Raw genomic sequence first — 14878 nt, forward strand, 5'->3', positions numbered from 1 at the left:
CTAGGGAGTGTTTGTGGGAGGTGCAGTATTGAGGGGCAGACCTCAGAAAAAGCTCAGAACGTCTCCCCAAGGTGAGCTGCCTTTGAAAGACATGTCCATCTTGGAGGAAAAATAACCTTGAGGAGCTGTGCGGGGACATGAGGCTTCTCAAAAGGCAGGCAAGCGCCAGGGGAATCTCAGTCAGAAAATAGTATGTGGATTAACAAAAGGATGGCATTTGGGAACCTTGAGTCACCTTTGGAATGTGCTTTTCCCGACTGTCCCCAGTCCTCTGTGTGGTATGTGGGTGTTTTTCAGAGCCAGAGGGAAGGCATTAGTGTGTGAACCCTCTGTTCTTCCTTCTGTGACGTCCGGAGCCCTGGCTCGGTCACCTGTGGGCCCCCGTGTGGGTTTGAGCACCTAACCACAGCAGCAGATGAGAGGCTTCTCCCAGCCTATGCTGTGGTATTAAATTCCAGTGTTTTGCCCAAAGGTCGACGTTCCCTGAGTAAGGAGGGCAGGGCCAAACTGGGCTGATAAACGTAGGGATGTTTCATATTCCTGCCTGCGGTACCAGACCGCAGGGATGTATCCCACAGAGACAGGCACTTAAGGCCCCTGTGTGATTACAGTGTGGCTCTACAGCGGCCAGTTGTTTCCCTGTGCCATCAGGGAGTGGGGAGAGAGATGTGCAGGTGTCATAACGACGCCTTGCATTTGCACCCGCCCCCTTCCTGTTTTCAAAGCAGATTGTTTCTTTCTTAGCGCCATTGATCTCTAAACATTTCTGCCAGGCAGAACAGGAAGAAACAGTTTCACTGGGCAGAGGAGAAAACACAAGGAGGCTGGAGGTCATGGAGAAAGTTACGTTAGCACAAGGTTGGGACTGGGGTGCCCTGGCTGCTCCGGGGAGGTCATGGGGAGCACAGCCCTCGCCTCCAGGCCTAGTGGGGTGAGGGTAGGAGGGCGTTGGGGCCCAGAGGACAGAGGCATGGCCCATCCACAACCCCCGTCCAGCAGGGTCTGGCTTTCCCAGTGGGCTTTGAGGAAGCCAGGCACCCCCACGGTGGGATCCCACCTGCTTTTAGCACAGCCGGTGGTTTCCCCTCAGCCACAGAGGCAGTTTCAGCTTACAGCTGCATTGTCCACTTACCCTACCGTGCATTCCTGGCCTTTTCCCCAGCTGGGCTGAGCGGCCCCAGGAGGTCTCTGGTTACAGGTCAGGGAGCTAAATCTCTGTTTGCAAAACACAGCCCGAGCCCCCTACACTCCCTTTTGGCTCTGTCCCTATCCCTCAGAATGTAGGTTCAGGGCACACTCCCAGGGCGACCTATGGGGAAACTGAGTGGTCAGTTGTGGGGGAGTTCTGTGGGGGGCAGGCAGCCGACCAGGATGTGACCCTGGGCCTGGAGCTGGGTGTACTTCGGTGTCAGAAAGGGCCCTTGCCCTCAAGACTTTCCCCATGCAGGTGATGGGACCCTAGAGGGATTCTCCCCATCAGAGGAGGCTCCTAAGAGTCCAGGTGGGACCTGCCCTGGTGAGGAAAGGAGGAGGAGAAGGGAGGGGTTGGGAGCTGATGGAGGAGGTGCATTGATTGGCAGGGTGGTGCGCCCAGGTCGGGAGCAGTGCCCGCATCAGGCACAGACCTGCCACACAGGAGGTCCCCAGCATAGTCACTGAAGGAACAGGTCAAAATGGTAGGCCCCCGTGTGTTAGGCTGGGTAGTGCAGAAGTCACAGGCCATTGGGATTGGGTTTAGACCAGAGACAGGTATGTGATCAGAGTCATCTTTATGGAGTATGAACCAGCATGGGGACGTGGTGGGGCCCTGAGCTGGACCAGCATGGGGACCCACGTGGTGGGCCCTGAGCTGGGCTGCTGGGTGCATAGCACCCGGGACCGGGATGTTCATATACCTTGCTGTGTTCCTTCTAGGGAGGCATTTACCATCCCCCTGATTCCGCTTGGTCTGAAGGAAACCAAGGATGTTGACTTCTCAGTCGTTCTCAAGGTAAATCTCAAAGCCATGGGCACTTGACTCAATGTTTACAAAGAAAAACTAGAAGTTGTGTATCCCTTGCAAGTGGCCGTAGGCTCAGTGGGCCAAGTGTTAGTTGATTTCTGCAGGATGCCTCCAGACCCCTTCAGCAAGCCAGAGAATGCTGTGCTGTTCTCCTGTTTCCTCCGGCTGTCTCTGGTTCCCTCCGAGGCTCGGGGCCCCGGGAAGGCAAGTCAGAAACCTGGACCTACCCTCCCCAGGAGGCCAAGCCACAGAGGGTCCGTGGAGGATGTGCTTTGGAATTTAAAAATTGTATCCTGTATTTTTTCTTAAACATGGCCTAAATTGGTTATGAAATTTATGGAGAACAGCCAAATTTCCCCCCAACATTTTATTCCGAAAATTTCTAAACTTCTAGAAAAACTGAAAGAATTTGGCAGTGAATCCGTGTATACTCACTACCTAGATGAACATTTTGCTTTTATGACATGTTTGTCCATCTATGCATCCCTGTATCTACATACCAATCCACCTTGAATAGCTAGAATTTATGGGGTTTTTTCCCTCTATCGAATTACTGGGGATCCAGCTGCATCTTCTCTTTCTTTCTTCCTTCCAATCTCTCTCCCTTTAAAAAAATTTCTTCCCCTTCTTTTTAAAAAGTAACAGCTTAACCCCCCCCCCCCCACACACACACACAGTATCTGGCCTCCTCTTAATTGTGGGGGTCCCTGGTAAGCAGCTGTTACCTGTAGGCCCATCTGCGCCTATCACTGTGCTGGATGCTGGTGATGTCACAGGTCTTGAGTTCCAGGTCTGTGGCTCAGTGGAGATTTCAGGTGGGAAGCGGAACAGGTGCTTTGACAGAGGCCCCCAGAGCTGCCTTACCCCTGTCCAGGGCCAAGAGAGGCCTCCCCATGTCTGGAACGCCCTCCTCTTCCTCCCCTCCCTGGCTCCATCACTCTGAGTTTTAATGAATCACCCCCAACGTCCATTTAGGAGGAGAAAGGGGAAATGGGGTGGAAGGTAGGGCCTGTCTCTGAGCTCTCCAACACAGGCATGGTGGAGGGCAGTTAACCCCAGCATTGTGAAAAATACTGCTGAGTGTTGCATTTCTTTTCATAATAACTCTGTTAGTTAATTCATCTTGGACTACTTTCAGTTTAGGAAAGAAAAAATGATCATATGCATTTTGGGCACTATGAAATGTGTCCTTTTAAAAGCAATTGGTTAATGCTTCAAGAGCTTCTGCACTTGACCTCCATTCTGGAGCAGAGACTGTAAGTCTCTTGACGTAAGCTCTTTCACTTAGGGCCTTGTTGACTGCTCCCTTGTTTATACCCAGGTCCTGGTCCCTGTCAATTTGGGGTTTATTTTCGCGTTTGAGAAGGGACATTGGTAGCCGTACAAGACTCAGGATCACCCAAGGTTTGATTTTCTGGCTAGAAAACAACCCAGGAGCTGCAGCTTTATGTCAGCTATGTAGAGGCCACCTGAACTTCTAGATGGGACACTTGTCACACGTCTGTGAGACTCAAGACAATCTTTACGTCTGTGGAAATGTGTTTGGGTGCCTTTGTGGAATAGTTTCTTTAAGATTTAGTTTGTTGCTTGGATCCAGGGTGGCAAGGGCACAGGCATTTTAGAAGGAGACTCTTGGAGACACTTGGGGATTTTATGGAATCTGTCAGGACCCAACCATGTCACGTGCTGAATCCCACATTAAACTCAGTGGGGGAAAAAAAAATCACATGTGGCCATGGCCAACTGCTATTCAGCTGAGGCTTCCAACCATGTCATTTTAGCCTCAAAGGGACTCTTCAAATGTCAGGCATACAAGAATGAGAACATCTGGGGACGTCCTGTTTTCTCCTTTCCACATTTGTCCCTGAGACTCACACAGACAGGTGCTGCAGAAGCACTTGGGCCGACTTAATGAGGGCAGTTCAAAGTGCGGGCCGCCTTGCACCTCCCTGTGTATCCGTGGGGCGTTTAATGGCCAGTAAAACTTCACGGTGTGATTTCGTTCTATTTTTAAATACATGGGCTTTCAAACGGCCTCATTTGAAGACACCATCAAAATAAATTCCCTTTCCAGAGAATTCAAGTTGTTTGTTTTGGGTGGTTTTTTTTTGGCCTCTAAATACAGCTTTATTTATTTATTTATTTATGTTTATTAAAAACAGTACTGCAGAACATTCAGAAAAATACCAAGGCATGGAAAGATCCCTCCCAGCCCTACCCCGCCGTGTCCCCACTGAGCTTGGTAACCTGCTCAGCACTTAATCTTTGGACACTGGGGCTGTTCCTCCGGGTCAGGGGCCTGACTCATGAAGGTGTGTGACTCCCCTCTGTCATGACTTCACGTGGTGTCTGCTTATAGAAGGCAAGGTGGCTATTAATCTCATTCTTCAGGCAGCTTCCAAATGCTCGCTGTTGTCAGCGGCTCTCCACTGAGCATTTGCACACTTCACCGGATGTTCTCTTTAGACAGATTTTTAGACACGGGTTTGGTCGGTGGGAGATCCGTATTACCCACTTACCCACCAGAAGCGGTCCTGCCTTACACTCCTACCGACTGTGCGTGACTTCCTGCACTTTAGGTCACCCTGGGCAGCGTTCACCATTTTGATTTTTTTATGCTATCTTTGTGATCTTTGTGAAATCGGGCAAAATAAGAACTTATTACAGTTTACATTTCTCAGGTCGGTACTTGAGTTGAATGCGTGTATGGTTTGGGGTTGGGTTTTTTGTTTTTTGGTTTGTTTTGTTTTGAGTTTATTTATTTTGAGAGAGAGAGAGCACGCACAGGCGGGGGAGGGGCAGAGAGAAGAAGAGACAGAGTCCCAAGCAGTTCTGCACTTATTAGCACAGAGCCCAATGCCGGGCTCAAACTCATGAACTGCGAGATCATGACTGGAGCTGACATCAAGGGTTGGACGTTTAACCGTTTGAACCACCCAGGCGCCTCTCCTGTATGTTTATTTTCCCTTTACACTTTCCCTTTCAAATCAACTGTTGCTGCCCTTTGTCTGCTTTTCCAGTGTGCTTTTATTTCTTACAAGAGATCTTTTACATATGAAAGATATTAACCCTTGGTTTTATATATATTGCAAATGTTTCTCTCAGTACATTCTCTCCTTAATTTAACTTTTGTTACCCAAGCAATAACCAGCTTAAAAAATATAACATATATATTTCTGCCTGTAGGATTTTATGTCGATGAACTTACCAGCCCCTCCCTTTACAGTTCCGCCTTGATAGCGTGTTCGGAAAGCACCCTCCACGCCAAGATGGCCTAAATATTTTGCCTTTGTTTCCTCCAGTGTCTTGTTTAAATGTTTTCACATCACATCTTTAATCTATTTGGAATTACTTTGGGAGTAAAAAATGAGGTATAGGGCTGTAGCTTTTTATTTTAACCAAATGGGTAGTCAGTTTCCCCTGAACTCTGTGAAGAAGCCATCTGTGGTGCTGGATGGTGTCTGTTTCTCCCCATGTCACCCCCCCACCCCCCCACCCCCCCATCCACCCTTCTCAGTCCTGCTCTGTGCCTGGGAGGCCACAACAGGCTCCTGCTCGGTGGCTTCCTGTTGCCTGTGGCTGGGGGGGAGGAGCACCGGAGAGGATAGGAGGAGCACCGAGAAGTTCGGGCATTTATTCTCCAGGCTCCTTCAGCCGGCCTCCTTTTTTTCATTCCCAGAGGGAAGGTCCTGGTGGCTTTGGGTGCCTACCTCAGGTAGCCAGCCACCTCTCTGGGTTTCCAGAGCTCCTTCCCTACCCTCACCCTTGAGCTCTGCGGTTCCAATGGCCCTGGAGGTTCCACACCATCCCTGCGGTTTCCCTTAACCCTGCCCACACCCCTGTATTAGCCCTTTGCTTCAATTCACATCGGCCTGCAGTCTGTGTGTGCCATGCCACTTCCTTCCCGTCTGGACCTGCTGGCTGCTCCAGCCTTTCCCACTCCTGTGGAACGCTGGCTTCTGTTATACACCTGATTCTCGAATCTCCTTCCCTCTGTTTCTGATCCATGCCTGGTTTCATTGTCTGTCCATTGCTCACAGTTTAATCCCTGTGTGTTTTAACAGCACTTAGAACAAGCCTCTTTTATTAACGATGCTCTTCCAAATGTTCTTGGCTTTTCTTCCACATTTTTACTCCCATGTTTTGTCAAGTTTCCTCAAAATAGCACTTTTGGGTTTTGATGGAAACTTCATTTAGATTCATAGCTTAATTAGGACAAAATTGTATCTTTACAATATTGCACATTTTCATCTATGAACCAAATATTTCTAATTGTTGATGTCAACAAATAGCGAGTTTTACAGGGGCAGAGACCATGTCTGTCTGATTTTAAAAAATGATTTAATGCTTACCATTTGCAACAACATGGGTGCATTTGGAGAATAGAATGCTATGTGAAATAAGTCAGAGAAACACAAATACCATATGATTTCATTCATATGTGGAATTTAAGAAACAAATGAAAAAAGACAAACAAAAAACCCAGACTCTTAATAGAGAACAAACACGTGGTTCCCAGAGGGGAGGTGGGTAAGGGGGTGGGCAAAATTTTATCCCTGGGAATATTGTACTTTTCTTGATCTGGTACAGTTGGGAAGGTATGGTTTCCCTGTTACATTTTTTCTAACAGGTTATGGCTTGTATTAGAAAGGATTTATACATAGTATCTTTTTGTCCCTTTCACTGGATGCCTGCTAGTTTAGTAGTTTTTCAGTTGAAGCTCTAGGTTTTGTAAATAAGGCATTATTTTGGAAAAAAAAATTTGTTTTTTCCTTTCTAATATTTGTCTTTATTTGTTAACTTTCAGAATTATGTTATATAAATAGAATGATGTTATATAATGCTGTCTTATCCCTGATGTTTACAGTGGGTTCCAGCCAGATTTTTAAAACATTTTTTGTTAAAATGTTTATTTATTTATTTTTTTTTTTAAATTTTTTTTTCAACGTTTATTTATTTTTGGGACAGAGAGAGACAGAGCATGAACGGGGGAGGGGCAGAGAGAGAGGGAGACACAGAATCAGAAACAGGCTCCAGGCTCCGAGCCATCAGCCCAGAGCCCGACGCGGGGCTCGAACTCACGGACCGCGAGATGGTGACCTGGCTGAAGTCGGACGCTTAACCGACTGCGCCACCCAGGCGCCCCAAAATGTTTATTTATTTTTAAGAGAGAGACGGAGTGCGAGTGGAGAAGGGGCAGAGGGAACGGGAGACAGAATGTGAAGCAGGGTCCAGCTGTGCTGACAGCTCAGAGCCTGATGTGGGGCTCGAACCCACCAGGCATGAGATCATGACCTGAGCCCAAGTCAGAGGCTTAACCGACTGAGCCACCCAGGCACCCCCCCCCACCTTTTTTTAGAGAGCGTGTGGGGGAGAGGGACAGAAGGGGGAAGGGGAAGAGACAGAGAGAGGGAGAGAGAACCTTAAGCAGGCTCTACACTTAGTGCAGAGCCTGACACGGGGCTCCATCCCATGACTCTGGGATCATGACCTGAGCCGAAATCAACTGAATGAGACCCACAGGTGCCCCTAGATATTTTTTCTTCTACTTAGTAAATTTAATCTCACCTAGGAATGCATTTAGAATTTACCAAAATTCTCTTTGACTTCTGTGAGGCTAACATAAAGTTTGTAATTTCTCTCCTAATTTAAGAACATTTTTGCCATGGGACACCTGGGTGGCTCTGTCAGTTGAACTTCTGGCTCTTAGTTTCAGCTCAGGTCGTGATCTCACAGTTTGTGGGATCGAGCCCTGCTTGGGATTCTCTCTCTCTCTCCCTCTCTCTCTCTCTCTCTCAAAAATAAATAAACATTTAAAAAAGAAAAAGGAAAATTTTTGCCAGCATCCATAGCAGAAGTTGGGGCACCTGGGTGGCTCAGTTGGTTAAGCGTCTGATTCTTGGTTTCGGCTCAGGTCATGATCTCACGGTTTGTGAATTTGAGCCCCACATTGGGCTCTGTGCTAACAGCGCAGAGCCTGTCTGGGATTCTCTCTCTCCCTGTCTCTCTGCCCCTCCCCTGCTTGCTCGTTCTCTCTTTCTTTCAAAATAAATAAATTAATTAAAAAAGAAGAAGTTGACAGAACAGTGTGCTGTCCTGAAAAGGATGCAGTTTTTCTCAGCCCTGAGCATCTCGAGTGGTGACCCGAACAGTGTTTTCAGAGATGTCATCAGAGACATCCAGATCATTTTCGCCATACTGAACATCACTAATAACATAATTATGGTGGAGAATCCTTTCAGATTTTACAAACAGTCATTACATTAGGAGAGGAGCCGATTCCAAATATCAGCACTTTAAGTTGTAAAAAAAAAAATCTGTGACAGCATCATACATTGAAAGGAAAACTTAGGTAAGAAAGACCAAATTGAAAAACAGAAGGAGCAGGTGCCTGGGTGGCTCAGTCGGTTGTGCATCCAACTTCGGCTCAGGTCATGACCTTACAGTCATGAGTTCGAGCCCCGCGTCGGGCTCTGTGCTGACGGCTCAGAGCCTGGAGCCCGTTTCACATTCTGTGTCTCCCTCTCTCTCTGCCCCTCTCCTGTTCATGCTCTGTCTCTCTCTGTCTCAAAAATAAATAAACGTTAAAAAAAAAAAAAAGAAGTCATGTTGCAGAGTATCTTGTGGTATATGAAGACGTTTGGCACATTGCCAATTCAAAGAGAAAAGCACAGCAAATTTGTATATTCACTCAACAGAATCCCACGTTTGTAAGACGGTGTGTGGGTGTGTGTGCGTGTGGATATGCACTGAGCGTACAAAAAGGGGGTGCTTTAATGTAGAAATTGTGTAAATTGACTGTACTCACAGACACTTGAGAAGACATAACTGACCAGTGTCTCTCAACTTTTTTTTATAGCTAGGGAGAGCCAACGCTTATGGCAGATGTTATGCAAGAAGCCACTCTCCTTGCCCCTTACCCCGTTTTTATCTTTTCCCTGTAATGCTTGCCATCTTCTAATATATGATGTCATTTACTTGTTTGTGGTGCCTGTTACTTATTGCCTGTGCCCCCTTGTGAGAACATAAGCTCCACGGGGAAAGGTCTTTGTTTTGTTTGCTGATGTGGCCCAGACACTATGGATGGTGCCTGGCACGTAGCGGGTACGCATCAGTGTGAGTTGTATGACTGAATGAACCCACGGGGCGGTCATCAAACGCTGGACTGTGGACCGGGTTAGGGGGTCTCCTTCGGGTGCTTCATTTGTGGAAGTGCCCAAAACTGCTCTCCCAAAGGCTCCCATCGTAGACCCCAAGGGTAGCATCCTCATAACAGTGCCTCGCCAGGAGTTTCCTTCGCCAGGAAGCCCCTGTGCTCCGAACATCTGAGCCCTGCAGTATCTGTGACGTTTGCCAGAATTGTTCAACGTGTAGTCCTCATGTGGTCACTTAACTGTCCTGCGAAGACATTTTAGTTGTTTGTTTGTTTGTGTTCAGTAGGCACCATGCCCGACGTGGGGCTCGAACTCACGACCCCAGGATCAAGAGTCGGATGCCCTACCGACTGAGTCAACCAGGCACGCCTGCAAAGACATTTTAAAATAAAAATAATTTCAACTTTCTTTTTTACTGAAGCGACAAAAGGAACTTTAATTATACACGTTGTTGTGAATTCTACATGGATTTTTAAAGGGGGGGAGAGCACATTAGACATTCCTGTATACCTATTTATGGTTTCGAATGTCACCTTACAGTGGTTCATCTCCTTTCTCTTGCAGGATTTTATCCTGGAGCATTACAGTGAGGACAGCTACCTCTATGAAGACGAAATAGCAGATCTGATGGACCTGAGACAGGTACAGTTTTGCGTGCAGCAGGGAGGGGAGGATGGCCGCTGGAGTCTTCAGAATGTCCTTAAAGTCTTAGAGAATCGCTCCTGGTTGGAGGTGATAGGGAGGTGCTCCGGGAGCCATCTGTTCAACCCGGCACATGAGAAGACCACCGGAGGGGACAGACACACCCACTGGCACGTCTGGGTCTGGATTCCGGGACTCCTGAGTTCATGCCAGCCCTTTGCCACCACTCCTAGCGCTCATGATAGCAGCAGCGGGTCCCGGGCTCCATAGATGTGGTTATGTGCGACATCTTCCAGAAAGTGGGGGGGCGAGGGGAGGCAGGCATCGGCTGTGTCCTCACCTGCCCCCCCGCCATCCATGGCTCCTCTCCTTTCAGGCCTGTCGGACGCCCAGCCGGGATGAGGCCGGTGTGGAACTGCTGATGAGTTACTTCATCCAGCTGGGATTTGTGGAGAGCCGATTCTTCCCGCCCACCCGACAGATGGGGCTCTTGTTTACGTGGTAGGTGCCCGGGGTCCCTGCTGCTGTCTTCCCCATCAGCACCCCAGGGGCTCCTCTGCAACCACAGCCCCCTCTTTCAAGCGGTCCCATTTATACAGGAGAGCCTGGAGACGTGTAGATAAACCGGTGTTTATTTATGAAGGGGACCCAAGGGGAGGAGGCTCCAACAGACCGTGGCTTCTTGCTTCTCAGAACAAGTGAGCCGAGCAGAAGAGGCATTTTTTCGTGCTCATTTTATTGTTGGGGGAACACCGGGGCTCTGAGGTGGAACTAACAAGAAGCAAGATTCTTGTTCCAGATGGGGCAGGGGGGTGGGGATCAGGTTTTGTCCCAACGACAAAGGCAGCAAACAGAAATAGATCGGCTCTTAAAACCCTGAGCAGAACATTTGATTCTTCTTGAGAGTTGGTATTTTCGAAGGGTAGTGTCGTTTAACTACTTTGGAGATGCTGTGTACCTCTTCTCTGAGCGTACTTAGCATGGGCGAAAGGGGAGGAAATGCCAAGAGCTACGGGGCCTGTTCAGAGCCGCATTTCACCACAGCTGGTGATTAGTGATTCTGTCCTTTTGAACGATCAGGCGGATGACTTTTGCTAAAGATGCCTTAGCTGCCTACTCACAGCGAAAAGGCTGAAAGTGTTTCTCCTCCGTGTTGAATTAGGAGGAAGCTCCACATCTATCTCCTGGTTGACATGTGAACTTTAAAACAAATCCCCAGTCTTTTAGACTTGAGGAAGAATTATGAGGGGTTAGTAATGGCTGTGTTACATTTAGGAGAAGACCTGTATTTTTTTAATACACCTTATTTTTTAGAACAGTTTTAGGTTCACAGCAAAAGTGAGAGATTTCGGGGCGCCTGGGTGGCTCAGTCCGTTAAGCGTCCGACTTCGGCTCAGGTCATGATCTCGCAGTTTGTGAGTTCGAGCCCCGTGCCGGGCTCTGTGCTGACAGCTCAGAGCCTGGAGCCTGCTTCAGATTCTGTGTCTCCTCTCTCTGCCCCTCCCCTGCTCATGCTCTGTCTCCCTCTGTCTCTCAAAAATAAATAAATGTTAAATTTTTTTTTTAAAAAGAGAATTTCCCATATACCCTCTGCCCCCCAACACATGCCCGGGCTCTCCCATTACCACCCAAAGTCCATAGTTTACATTGGGGCTCACTCTTGGTGGGAGGCATTTCATGGGTTTTGATACATGTATAAGGACACGTATCCACGTTGTACTATGGTGCAGAGTAGTTTCACCCCCTTACAATTCTCTGTTCCATCTTTTATCCCTCCCCTTCCCCCACAACCCTGCTGATTCTGTCTCCATTGTTTGCCTTTTCCAGATTGTCAGATAGTTGGACTCGTACAGTATGTAGCCCTTTTTCAGATTGGCTTCCTTTCACTTAGAAATACGCATTCAAGTTTCCTGCATGCCTTCTCACGGCTCGATAACTCATTTCTTTTTATGGCTAAGTGATATCCCACTGTATTGTTGTGCCACAGTTTATCCATTCACTTATGGAAGGACATCTTGGTGGAGAAGCCTTTTTCTTGTGTGAGATTGTGGGCACCTGATCTTGTGTGAGATCAGACCCGTTGTCTTGCTTGGAAACGAATGCTTCATTGCATGTGTGTTTTTGAGTTTCATTCAAGAAATACACTTTGTCCGTTTTCATCCAGAACGGCATTCACTAGCCAAATGATCCGTATTCTCAAAACCGTTTCTTTTAAATAGGTATGACTCCCTCACCGGGGTGCCAGTTAGCCAGCAGAACCTGCTACTGGAGAAAGCCAGCATTCTGTTTAACATCGGAGCCCTCTACACACAGATCGGGACCCGGTGCGATCGACAGACGCAGGCTGGGCTGGAGAGTGCGGTGGACGCCTTTCAGAGAGCAGCAGGTGTGTCTCCGCAAGGGCTGCTGGGATACAGTCCTGGCCCCACCAGCTGGCACTGGGCACTGCAGCGGAAGAGGGTCAGTGAGTGGGTCTAAGCCGGGCCCACGAGGAGCCTCACAGGCCTGCAAGGGCCAGGCGGGTTTCTCGCGCTGGTGTTATCTTCCCACTGAGAGAACTGCTTAATGGCTCAAACCCTGTCGCCTCAGTCTGGGTTTGGCTCATGCACACAGCGAACGAGTCCCGTGGTTAACAGTTAATCTTTTCCAAACAGCTGGCCCCGAGGATGGCAGTGAATGAGTTGCTCTTTTGAACACTGTATTTATTGAAGAAGGGAATACGTTCTCTCAAAATAGTGCAAGTGTAGGCTCTTTTCGGTTTTCTTTTATCAGGCGTGGTTCATCACGGCATTTTACTGTCCGTGCCTTTATCGTGTGCCCATTCTGCAAAGCTTGCCTCCCTGAGATTGCTCCTCTCAGCCCTCTGTCAAGTGACACTTAGCGCCAGCCTTTAGCGGGGTGGGGGTCACCAGGCTGGGCGCAGCGGGTGGGCCTGGCTCCTGGGTGTCTGAGGGCCCCTCATTGCTCTCCTTCAGCACGGCCTGTGTCTGGCAGACTCGCCCTGAGAAATGGTGGGTGGGACGGCGACACGGCACAGACCACAGCACGACCCCCTCCACTGGCTTCATGTCAGGGTTCATTCCAAGCTGGCCCTTATCACTGCTTTGGGGCATTACTCCCAGCGGAGAACTTTCCGGGTATCTCACTCTGCAAGCCTTTGCCATTTTGGCTGATTGTGAAACTGCTTCTGTTAAAATGACAGATCCCTTGGGATAAAACGACGCGCTAAGATCCCGTGTGGGAGCGGATTTCTTTCACTGTCAGTCCTTTTCTGGGCTCATTTTCTTTCTGAGGAACCTAAAGCAGGTGTGCTTGGTGACCCATCTCTAAGATTACAGCAGTATAGGCGACTTTAAGCACAAGAACAGAGTGGGAGCAGACCCAGAAAGGAGCAAATAGCCTGCAGCCATTGCCATCGTCCACAGGGCAGCTTATGCTTTGCAACAAAACCAGAGGAACCAGTCAGATGGGATTCATGTCAGGGGTTTTATTTCAGCCTGGGGTTGATTGTCAGTGAAGGCTGTGACAGTTAATTTTCCAACCTATAAAAACGTCAGCTAAGGGCTACAGCGGGAACATTCCCATTGGAGTGGGGGAGTCGATCTTTCCTGAGGTCCTGGGGAAAAGCCCTGAGTTTTGTAATGACCCAGGTGTTCCGTGTGAGCGTGTCCGTCCGAGAGCCCTCCCGTCATCCTGCCTGCTTTCTGCTTTCACCTCCATTAAATGCCTGGTCATGTATGGAATTTCTCACAATTGTCCCAGGTGAGACAGGAACAAACAGGGAGTAGGCTGGTTTCCTTGCTTGATGCAGAGGTAAATGTTTTGGAAAAGGATCCGATTTTTTAAATTGTGGTCAAACATACAAGAGAAAAATGACCGTTGGCAGCCAATTTTAAGTGTTCAGTTCACTGGCATTAAGTACATTCACACTGTTGTGCAACGGTCTGTCGCCAGGACTTTGTCATCTGCCCAAACTGAAACTCTGTCCTCATTAAATACTAACTGTCTATTCCCTTCTGCCCCCAGCCCCTGGCGACCAGCATGCTACTGTCTGTCTCTCTGAATTTGACTCTTCCAGATTCCTCATCTCACGGAATCATACAGTGTTTGTCCTTGTGACGGGTTTATTTCACGTAGCGTAACGTCTTCGTCCATGTTTTAGCATGTGTCAGAATTTCCTTCCTTTTTAAGGCTGAAAACTATTCCATCGTATGTATACAGCACATTTGGTTTGACCATATGTCGATGGACATTTGGGTTAGTTTCTACCTTTTGGCTGTTATGACTAATGCTTCCATGAATGTGGGTGTCTAAGTATCGGTTTCCATTCCTGCTTTTCACTTCTTCAGGGTATGTACCTAGGAATACAATTGCTGGATCTTACCATGATTGAGACTCAGATTTTTTTTTTTTAATGTTTTGTTTTCATTTTTGAGAGAGACAGAGACAGAGTGTGAATAGGGGAGGGGCAGAGAGAGGGAGACACAGAATCCGACACAGGCTCCAGGCTCTGAGCTGTCAGCCCAGAGCCCGACGCGGGGCTCGAACTCACAAGCCATGAGATCATGACCTGGGCCGAAGTCCGACACTTAACTGACTGAGCCACCCAGGCGCCCTGAGAATCAGATTTTTTAAGATGCTCCCAGATACCAGGGAGAGTAGTATCCCCAACTAATGTGAAAAAAAATTTCCAATTCGCAGGGGTTTTAAATCATCTGAAAGAGACGTTCACTCATACGCCGAGTTATGACATGAGTCCTGCCATGCTCAGTGTGCTGGTCAAAATGATGCTTGCACAAGCCCAGGAAAACGTGTTTGAGAAAATCTGCCTTCCTGGGATCCGGAACGAGTTCTTCATGCTGGTGAAGGTGGCTCAGGAGGCTGCCAAGGTAAGGCGTCCTGGTTCCCGTGACTTCTGGGGGTGGGCAGGATGTGCTGGTGTGGGCCCCCTGGAAGCAGCGGGGGAACAAGCCCGAGGCAGCTTGCCCGTGACCTGGGCAGCGTGCCCGCCCTGGCCAGAGCGCTAGCTTGCATTTTCTTGGCAAGTGTGGCGTTTTAGATACGGATCACTGATTCCATC

General features: G+C 48.5%; 1 protein-coding gene across 1 annotated transcript in view; it reads left to right on the top strand.

Moving 5' to 3' along the window:
• RHPN2 (rhophilin Rho GTPase binding protein 2) overlaps positions 1-14878 on the top strand; it is a 60459-nt gene that overhangs the window by 28819 nt on the left and 16762 nt on the right. The window contains exons 4-8 of the mRNA XM_045442541.1: positions 1915-1990; positions 9721-9798; positions 10175-10299; positions 12018-12184; positions 14500-14687. Coding sequence (XP_045298497.1) covers positions 1915-1990; positions 9721-9798; positions 10175-10299; positions 12018-12184; positions 14500-14687 — 634 coding nt within the window. The remainder of the gene's footprint in view (positions 1-1914; positions 1991-9720; positions 9799-10174; positions 10300-12017; positions 12185-14499; positions 14688-14878) is intronic.

This window comes from Leopardus geoffroyi, chromosome E2 (genome assembly GCF_018350155.1).
Source record: "Leopardus geoffroyi isolate Oge1 chromosome E2, O.geoffroyi_Oge1_pat1.0, whole genome shotgun sequence".
Lineage (NCBI taxonomy): Eukaryota > Metazoa > Chordata > Mammalia > Carnivora > Felidae > Leopardus > Leopardus geoffroyi.